Here is a 10,880-nt window from a genome sequence, read left to right as displayed (position 1 = left end):
GTCCAGTGGATGATGATCTGATTAGTCGACTAATCGCATAAATAATCGGTGACTAGTCGACTATCAAAATAATCATTTGTGGCAGCCCTATTACAGATGAAAGAATTTAGACAGTTTTTAACTCTCAGTGATGCCGCAGTGATCGTGTGACTTAGGGACATCAGACTTAAAGGCCGGATGCAGGCACAGGAAGAACGTGTCAGCTCCACACAGAAAGGCCCCAGCTGGCACATCTGAACCCAGGACCTCCTTGCTGCACCACTGACTTGATAACTTTGCAGATAATTTTTCTAGAAGTTAATAAACAATCTTATTGTATAACTTTAGCTGGAACTAGTGAATTTGGATCTTTTATTGCTTAAAAGCGTTGCTGATGTTTGCTGATCAGATAATCTATTCTCTAACTAATCATTTCAGCTTCAGGGGAAAATAGATTCATACTTGCATCTGTTTTTATTATTGCAGTGTGTGTATGTTTTGTTATGGTTCTGACATCGAAAATACCAGAGAGAATTTATGATTTTACGCCCACTTGCTTTTGGATTCAAGAAGCAAACAGAGCTGAGTCGGCTGAGCGATCATCTTCATCCTCCTCCATCCTATTGTTTTATGTTCACGTAATTTCCTCCACCAGCTCCTCGCTCTTAGTCATGCAACTCCTTCCTGTGATAATCCTGTTGATTACAACCAGAGGAAAGTGATTTTTCTTTTTTGTTCTAAACTAATCTCCACCTGTCTCTGTCTGTTCTTTTTCCTCCAGTGCACTCCCATTGTTGGCCATGGATTTGTGTTGGACAAGTACAAGTGCCAGTGCAGGAGAGGATTTTACCATCCGAGCCGAGTGGCGCTCAATGGCTTTAAAAGTAGGTTACAAAGCTCTCTGTAATAATAATAAAAAAATGCATATTGCAGTGAGCTGTCAGATCAAAACTTTGAGTCTTGCAAAAGCAAGCTTTTGGGAATTATGGAAAAAAGAGGAAAACAACCACCTCTTTTGAGCTGACAGTCACACATTTTGTTTGAAATTCTTGTTACAGCTTTGAAGGGGTATCCTGGGGTTTGTGAGGTTATGAAACCTCAAGCTCCAGTCAAGGGAGTTTGACTGCTCTTATGTTGAAATGTCTACTACGTTTCTATTCTGAGCTCCAGTGGGAGCCACAGGTGGCATTCGAATCACAGACCTGTTGGATTGTGTGACGGCTGCGTAGACGTAGAACACAAGGTGGAATAAATTAGAATAAATGTTTAGTTACATTTTATTTGACCATTTGCCAGACGGTTACTGTTGCTATGCCTGTCAGGTTTTTTGTTCTTAAAGGGCGTACGGTGGCAGTGTCACAGTGTGGAGTAGAGAGGACCTAATGCAAGACTCTGCACACTGAGGCAAGCCTTTGTGGCCGATGAAAAGTGCCATATGAAACATGAACATGCAACCAAAACCAGAAACCAAGGTGCAAAAATAGGAGGAAACCTAACAGATGTTTTCACAAAGAACAAAACTTTATTAAGTACAACTGTTCAACTGCTCCTTCACAAATATTTAATCAACTGACCAGAGCAACTCAATGCATTTAGACATGTAGACACAATCAAGACGAGCTGGTTAAAGTAGCATTTCACAAACTGCTGATCTACTGGGATTTTCCTGCATAGTTGTCTCTAGGAACAGTATCATAAATAACCACCTCTTACAACCAGTGCATGCAGAAGAGCATCTCTAAATGCACAGCACATTCAAACCTTGAAGCACATGCAGAAGAAGACCACACCAGATGCCACAAATACGAATTCAAACAGGATCGCCAAAATGGGAGACTGGAAAATTATTGTCTGGCTTCATGATTCTCAGTTACTGAGGCAACTTGGTTGGAATTTTGAGTAAACGACGTGAAACCAGTGATCCATTTTGCCCTGTATCTATCCATGGTTCAAGCTGCTGCTGGTGGTGTAATTGTGTGCAGGGATGTTTCTCAGCACGCTTTTGGCCCCTTAATAGCAACTGAGCATTATTTAAACACCACCTGAGCATTGTTGCTGACCACATAGATCCCTTTATGAACACAGTGTCCCCATCTGCACAAATCGCAAAGCTCCGATGATCTTAAACTGACTTTTTGAACAGGGCAGTGAGTTCACTGCACTCAAATGACAGATCTTAATCTAGTAGAGCACCTCTGGGGTGTGGTGTCAATCCGACGTAAATCTGCAGCAACTGTGTGACGCTATCATGTCAATATGGACCCAGATCTTTGAGTGATGTTTTCAGCTCCTTGTTGAATCTGTGCCGCAAAGAATTAGGAAAGTTCTGAAGTCAAAAGGGATCCAATCAGGTGCTAGCAGGTTTGACCTAATAAAGTGACAAGTGAGTATACACAGAGGTCTGATTAGGCAATAGACATAAAATGGGAAAGCCACAGGTGTGCATAATCACCACAGGTGAACGTAATCAAGGCAATCAGACAGACAGGAAACATCTAACCTAGACATGGGAAAAAAAACCTTCATAGTAAAACAGCAAATAAGAGAACTAATACAGATGTAAATACTAACTCTTAATGAGACTTCAAACTAGGGAACAAACAGGAACCAAGGCAGAAACAGAGAAGGGAAATCCAATGAAAACACAAATCAAACTTTAAACTCTAACAGCAAAACAGAAACCCAAGCTTGAGACAGAAACTCAAATTCAGAGCAAACCCTGGCAGTTTGACAGTTTAGCTCCTCTGAAACAGCATCTTTGACCTCAGATGGCCGTAAATGAAATAAGAAAGCTGTATAAGCATATTACAGGGAACATATTTATTTTGTTTTCTATTGATTCTAAGCTCAAAATAATCATATATCATATACTGAGCCTTAGTTTATCCTGTGTCTGAAACTATTTGTTTCAGCTCGCTTCAATCACGCTTTCTTTGAATCAGCTGCCCTTTTTAAAACAAAAGGTTTGAACAGCAGGAGGGGTGGGCTACTGTGTTGTGTGCCTGAGATGATCACTTTAAAGATATCCAATCTCACTGACATGATACAGAGCCAAGATTAGAGCGCTTAGAACAGTCTGAAGTCTGAGCTTCTGGCTGTGATCACATTATTTGGCATTTTGGTCATGTTTAATACGTGCATCCATCATTGTTACAGAATGACAGAAAATAAGGAAAAGCATGACGTCTGTTTTATGTAGCTGAAAGCACATAGCTAACAGTTACCTACCTGATATGATGCTGAAAGATTATGACCGGTGCTTGTGGACCAGGAAAAAAGGGTCTCACCAGTTGCTCATGCAGTCACTCAGCACATCCAGACTTCTAATAATAGAGATTCAGAGACAGTAAAATTATAAAAAACTGTCTTGTAAATTTCAATAAAGATGCTTAAAATAAAAAGTTTGCTAAAAACACATTTGTCTTTTACCTGATAGCGATGCCAATATTTCTTCTTTTTTAGTGTGCTCTTGTTGCTTCTTGTTGAAAACATTCAACATTTAACAAACTAAAGATGCATTTAAAAGGATGCTTGCAAATAAGAGTTGAGATATAATGAGAAAGGAGTTTTGTTAATGTAACACTGTCCAGCTCTGCTTTGGGTGGAATTTGTAATGTGCTGGGTTCAATAAATAGGAGGAGAGAGCTGCGATAATTCAATAACCCCCAAAATCTGAGATTAACAAAAAATTATGTAACACCCGATGAAGGCAAATGAGACCTCAAAAGCACAACTTATGAGCAAAAATCAGTCTTTACAAGTTTCACTGCACAAATTCCCAGTCCAAGCAATCAGACGTCAGAGTATGTTAGAAGCAGGCAAGCAAGGGTCAGCCTAGAAAACCAGCAAATTTTAGGTTTTACAGAGAGAATGAGCAAAAGGCAGAGAAAGAATTTCCTGCAACAATCTACAAAGGAAAACTGGCATAGAGGAAAAGTAACATATGGAGCAAATACGAAAAGGTGAAAACAAGGTCCAGGTAACACAGTTCAGGGAACAACATATTGTAGGTAAAACACACAAAGGCAGGAAGACTGAAAAACAAGAGAGACGAGTTTCTCAAAGTAAAAGACAAAACAAGTGAATAAAAACACAGAAAAAGGGGGAAAGAGAAGGGGAAGATTTGATAGATGAATTATTTTATTTTATTCTAATGCAATCACAAAGATTAACACATATATACATATTAGGACTGTAACAATGTGCATGCAATAAGGACAAAAATAAGGAGCACCAAAAATGTCATCATAAAGCTCAACTCGTAATGGAAGCATTACACAGCGAAAGACAGCAAGAAGCACTAGTTAGCCAGGTAAGTTTCCACCCTCAGAGCACATAAACACACTGTTTCATTTACTTCATTCCTTTTAAGTCTAGTGTCTGGTTTTCCAACTAATCAGGACACAACCTTCTGCATTCCTTGCACACTAAAGTATATCTCCTAACAGAACACTATGCACATTTCTGAGATATATGAGGAAATCTTAAGCTTTATGGGGCGTTTGCTACGCTGCATATGGACAATTGACGTTCAGGAGAGCAGTTTAGAGAACAGTAAGCTGTTATTGCCTGTCCTACAGCTCTGGCAATCGATCTTATTTTCCCAATATTTCTTATTTTTCATTCAGGTGCGAGAAACAAGAAAAGAAAAACTAAATTTGCACACCCTCTTGGCCTTGGATCATTTCTCTGCTGATGTTCTGCTTTTCAGACTTGCACTTTTCAACTATATCGTTAACTTTAGCCCCCCCGATCGTGCTTTGGGTTTGAATGTCGGTTTTCTTGACTGAAAGCGCTGCAGTGTCCTCGGACAGAAAGCCTGGCCCTGATGAGCAATATAATCATTCAACTGCGGTGGTTCTCATCCCCGACTCCAACAATGCAGCACCCCAGGGGGGTTGATATGCTAAGCTGGAGCTTTATTATAATGCAGTGTGATGAAGGATGTAGTCAAAATGCTCAGTCTGTGAAGAGACTCATCTTCCAAACCCCATGCAGATCACCTCTTTAAAAATCACTGTGACTCAGATTGCATTGCAGTTGCAACCCTGATTTCCACTCGTGGAACATCAGTCTTAGTCTTTGTGCAGCTACACACAAAGAGACCCAAAGCAAGAAATTTGAGTATACAATTTATGCACTACAAATGCAAATGCCTAAAGCGTGCAGTGAGCTTTGCAGCAGCCTCAATGAACTGAAGAAGCTGTGCAAGTACAGTTTTGCAAAATTAATAAATAAATAAATAAAATTACAAAAAACAAACAACGTTAGGGAGAAAAACCAACAGTTGTGAGGAATGTACAAACTGAAAAGCACTTTTTACTTGCAGTAGTTTAAGTGGTTTGGAAGGACCGCCTGTGCTCAAACTGAGAGCCGTGGTATCACTGTGAACATCTGGCCCCTGTGACAGATGTGTGAAAAATGAACCAAGCTTTCTTCTGTCTGCCTTCAAGCCACTGTGAGAATGATTCGATCTTCAAATCAAACAAAAGACAATGCAAACACAAATTTATGATACAAAAATTTTAGATAACACGCACACACTAGTGCTGCCACAAACCATTATTTTGATAGTCGACTAGTCACCGATTATTTTTGCAATTAGTCGACTAATCAGATCATGCACCCATTGGATGTAAAACCTACAGCTTATTGCACCAGCATGCATTTGCTTTCATATAACAATCATTAGCTTACAGCTTGAAGTGTTTAAGGTATGTGCTAGCTGATTGCAGATTGTCTCGGTGGAGTTTAATAAAATTAGCCGTCTGCTCTTTGCTCCTAAAATATAACAGGACACTGGAGTAAATTCTCTACCATCACACTTGTGTTTAATCAGTTTTCTGTTTGACGTTTATTCAGCTGTGTAAAAACTATAACTATATAAGTTATACAAGTGACTTATATATCATGTTTAACCTGAGTAGCGAAAGAATGCGGCAGGTTTGAAAACGATGTGCCGGGAGTTCGCTGTTCTCGCCGGCTCCAGTGAGCCTTGACCCTCTTGGTCAGCTATCGAGCTAGCGGGGTAACAGACGTCTCTGAAAACGTCAGAGCATTTTTGCGAATATGTGATGTCTTGATAAACCGAGCAGATATTTAAAGTTTACACAGCTGTATTCTCGCCTTAAAATTAAAAGTTTATATTGTGACCCAGAAAGAGTAATATTAAAACTAAGTAGCTGCCGCAATTGTTGGAAACTGGAATTGGCTGAGCCGCGCTCTGAATTCTGCGATAGATTGGGCCACGAAGGATACACCCGACCCATCCTTTAAATCTGGGGAAAAGGAGGACACATTTGTCGGCCGCATTTGGAGTAGCCTTCAAATTTGGACAACCTTCGTTGCGTCGCTGTAACGTAATCAGCCTACAAATGCAGCCTCCGAATTTGGACACAGCTACTATACCAGAGACTGCTTCTTCTTCTTCAGCATTTAATGGCAGCTAGCATCCTTGTAGATGCATTGCTGCCATCTTCTGTTTCAGTCCATTATTACACTCTTAAATTCTGCTACTTATTCCTGCGTCTTTCAGGATCATACACAGCTTCAAACAATGAGTTTGATTATTAAATTAGTCGTTGATGATTTTGATAGTCTAATCATGGCAGCCGTAACACACACACAAACACAGATGTAGATGATGCTAATTTCCGTTGTTACTCAGGAATGAGTGTAAGAACAGCTTAGATTGAAGGGTTCAAGGGAAAAGACTGAGACTGAGCTGTGCGGCGGAAAGATGCCCGGTGTGTTGGGAAAATGATGCTGCTGGGAGAGAGGAAATAGGATGTGGTGAAGGAGGACATGCACACAAAATGTGGTGTGGCAGAGAAGGATGCACGGGACGGAAGGAGATGAAAACACATGATCTACTTGGCTAACCTCTAACTTGAGCATCTGAAAGAAGAAAAAATAGTTCACCATAATCTGAGTAATAGCCTGCAATAAGTACCCACTTTAAAACCTTTGCATTTGATGTACTTATGTATTATTTTTAATTGGATGTTTCAAAACTAATTTCTTTTTGTCTATTATTACAATTGAGGCAGAATGGGTATTACAGAAATGGAACAAAGACTGCACTTGTGCCAGCACAAGGTAATATGCTGTTTCTCTGTATAGCCCCTGGGATACAGAGGAGAGAGGCTGGTGGCTGTATTGTATTAATTTCAGCATTCATCTGATTTTGGTTATTAGGGCTTTGTTGAAGGATCTAACTACATACTTCATCTTTGAGCTGTTTATATTCTCATCTTTCAAATAAAGCACTAATAAAGTAATGTGAATACTTTAGACTAAATTTATTGTGCATGTGATCCTCAGGTTGAGATGTCACAGTTGTGCCATTTGGTTCAGTATGTAGACCAGAATAATGTGTGCGGTGTGAGCCACAGCTGGGCCAGAAGTTATTTGCTATTTGTTTAAACCAACACTGCCAAAAATCCCCAACGTGCTCTGGTTGTCGAATGTAAACTTGCCACACACACCTTATAACACTCTGAGAAATTCAGTCTTTACAGCAAGTCGGTCGAGGACATTTTTCTTCAGTAATGGAGTAAGCTCAGTAGTTTGACAACAACAACTCAACAAATGGGCTGTGGGCTAAAACAAGGTCCGGTTTGACTCAGCTTGACTCATGCGCCACAGTTGGTGCTTATTTATTGACATCTGGCATTTGAAAGTAGATGGAAATTGACAAGCTGAGGTTAGGGACTGTCAAAAGTACACGCAGCATGGGCCTCCGGAGTGTTTTTTAGACATCTTCTCATCTTTTTTTAAATATTAAAACATTTTTCCTATCTGGACTTAGTCTCTTTGTAAACACAATACTCTATTTCAACACTTTTAGACATTTCTTGCTTGTTTTTTTGACACTATTGATTTCCACCCAGACCTTTATTAACAGTCACGCTCTACTGGACTGAAATCTGCTGACTGTGGAGGCCATTTGTGTACAATGAACTCATTGTCATGTTCAAGAAACCAGTTTGAGGTCATTTGCGCTTTGAGCCATGGTGCGCTATTCTGCTGGAAGCAGCCATCAGAACAGGGGTACACTGTGTTCATAAAGGGCTGGACATGGTCATCAACAATTGTCAGGTAGGTGCTGGTATTCAAATAACACAAAGTATGCAAAGAAATAAATCCCCTGCACCATTACTACACCAATGCCAGCCTGAAATACTGAGAAAGGCCAGAATGGATCCAATCTTTACTCTGATCCTTCCATCTGAATGCTGCAGCAGAATTGGGGACTTCTCAGACCAGGCAATGTTTTTCCAGTCTTTAATTGTCCAGTTTTGGTGAACCTCAGTTTCCTGTTCTCAGCTGACAGCATGTGTGGTCTTCTGCTGCTTTAGCCCATCTGCTTCAAGGTTCCAAGTGTTGTGCAGAGATGCTCTTCTGCATATCTTGGTGGCTCTGTAAACTCTAGAGATTGTTGTGTGGGAAAATCCCAGTAAATCAGCAGCTTCTGGGATCCTCAGTCCAGCCCTACAACCACATTCAAAGTCATTAAATCACCTTTCTTCCCCATTCTGCTTCAGTTTGATGTAGCTCATTTTGACCATATCTGCAGGCATAAATTGTTGTTGAGTTTTTGCCATGTGAGTGGCTGATTAGGTATCTGCATTAATGGCCAGTTTAACAAATGTACATAATAGAGCGTATCTATGTATGAGGAGTTTAAAGGGCAGACATTGATGAGACAGTCTGTGCCAGTTGCAGCATGAATCACGCTCACATTCATTATGAATTTGCATAAGGATGCAAACACAGAAAATAACATCCTGTCATGTTGAACACTTATTGTGCATATCTAAACATATATTAGCTGAAATTCAGCTTCTCTGTGATTCACAGCAAAAATACAGAGTCTCAGATCACAGTTACCACCATGCATTCTTTTCTCAGCCGAATGAAACCACTTCAGTGGCTACTTAAATTCACTTCTTGCTTAAAAATTTTTTTAACCACTATCAAAGAAATTTCAGCACATTCTCTTACAATCACGCTCTGCTGAAGCATTGTGCAACTGCGCCGCATTTGCATACCGTATGAGCTCTGGGACCTACAGAGGAATTACATGCTTATCAAACATCATTTGCTCGAGGAGCTGCATGTCTGTGTGTTTGAAAAAAAATGAAGGATTTCAGCTACAGATTGACTGCAAATCCCACTGCAGCTGACATCCTGGAATTAAGAATTATATTTCTTGCATCATCTGTCGTGTCTTTACACGTAATTGATTAAATTTAGGTTTCAAAGGAACCAGTTCATGCTAAAAATGAACGTTCTCAAAGGGAAAAAAAAAAAAAAATCATGGATAGAATTGATAAACCCCATCCAAATCCATGTGTGTCACATGCTGATATTACTACAATTACGCAAACAAGACTGAGGAAGAGAGCAGTGACACAATATTGTATCTTCCTCGCCTTCATTATCCATCATTTGCTTAATTACAGGCTGCATTCTTGTAATTATCTCCCCAAGGCTTTTTGATTCATTGGCTTGATGCTTTCTTTGCCTTGAAATTGATTAACTGAGCATTTAATAAGGAGTCAGCCTGTGACAGCTAAATGCAAATTAATTGCAGTGCTAATCAGACCTGTGTCCCGAGATGTGATTAGATTTGAATTTGCAAAGGCTTTCTTTCTTTGAACTTGAACAGCATAAGATAAGTGATAATGAAACAAATCTAAAGTGTATTCACATCTTCAGGTAAGGAGCAGGGCTCTCACAGAGACGAATCCTCCGACGTGTCCAGCAAGTGCCTGCCGTGCCGCGAGGGCTGTCCCTACTGCCGGGATGACACGCCCTGCCTGGTGCAGGAGGACGGTGCTCTGAGGCTCTCTGTGGCCTCCTTCCAGGGTCTCTGCATGATGCTGGACTTGGCCAGTATGGTGGTGGTCTACCACTTCAGGAGAAACAAGGTAAGGAGAATGCAAGTTATCGGTTGCATGCTTTTCTAATGTGGATAGGGACATGCTTAACAGCTTATTCTACTACTTAGTTTAGACTTTGGAGGGAGTTTGTCATGTGTGGTGATGTCAGTAGAGCTTACGCCGGCCTGCACTCATAATCTCATTTTTTTTCAGTGCAAAGTTTAGAGAGAATTTGAAATAGTCAAAAACCTAGAAGCACTCTGAGAGAGGAAACCTCCACCAAGGCAGCTCTGTGGGCAGGATTTACATTTGAGGGAATCATTTTGTGTTTTGTATACATTCATTTTGCTTTCTTTGTTCTTTGTAAATGTAGTTTAAGACGTTTGTAGCGCAGTAAAAACAAGTGCAAAGGCTTTGTTGAAACCCATTTTAATATATACTTTGCATAATTGGCAGATTTTAAGTGTAAAAGTGAGGTTAGAGGTCAAATAAGAAATGCTATTTGGATGCAAACTAAAAAAAGTGATATTTAGAATCCCCATATACCAGAATCATTTCCTAAATGCTGAAAATACAAAGAAAGGCAGCAGAATTTCAAGCAACAATTTAAGGATAAGATACATTTTATGAAGGTTTGAGCTTATTTGATCTTAAAGAAGAGGTTAAAGTAACATATTAGAATCCACATATATATTCCCTATAATCCTATGTGTTGTCAATAAAAACAACGGCAGTAATACACATAGTTTTTACTTTTTTTAAAAATAGCTCTGTAAATCACTTTGACCTATAGATCAGTCTATTGACCTTGAAGGAGAGGTCAGAGGTCACATGTGACAGGCTATTTTACTCTATAAGGTACTTTCTTTATGTTAACAATACACACCACACTTATAAGAATCATAATGTGGAAGCTATAAAATTTTTGTCAGCTTTTGAAACCAAGGCACATTTTCATGACCTGACTCTACACCCGTATAAGTTTCATCAGAATTCATTCAAAAACTTTCAAGC

The 10,880-nt window shown here is 39.8% G+C and overlaps 1 protein-coding gene across 3 annotated transcripts in view; it reads left to right on the top strand.

The window, feature by feature from the left end:
* LOC102195714 (probable G-protein coupled receptor 158) overlaps nucleotides 1–10,880 on the top strand; it is a 79,520-nt gene that overhangs the window by 34,156 nt on the left and 34,484 nt on the right. For all 3 annotated transcript variants that reach the window (XM_005741987.1, XM_005741986.1, XM_005741985.1), the window contains 2 exons: nucleotides 761–863; nucleotides 9,703–9,914. In XM_005741987.1, coding sequence (XP_005742044.1) covers nucleotides 761–863; nucleotides 9,703–9,914 — 315 coding nt within the window. The remainder of the gene's footprint in view (nucleotides 1–760; nucleotides 864–9,702; nucleotides 9,915–10,880) is intronic.

This window comes from Pundamilia nyererei, unplaced genomic scaffold (genome assembly GCF_000239375.1).
Source record: "Pundamilia nyererei isolate P.nyererei 1_Seehausen unplaced genomic scaffold, PunNye1.0 scaffold00115, whole genome shotgun sequence".
NCBI lineage: Eukaryota > Metazoa > Chordata > Actinopteri > Cichliformes > Cichlidae > Pundamilia > Pundamilia nyererei.
The sequence above is the reverse complement of the archived record's forward strand: the minus strand, read 5'-3'. Positions and strand labels throughout refer to the sequence as shown.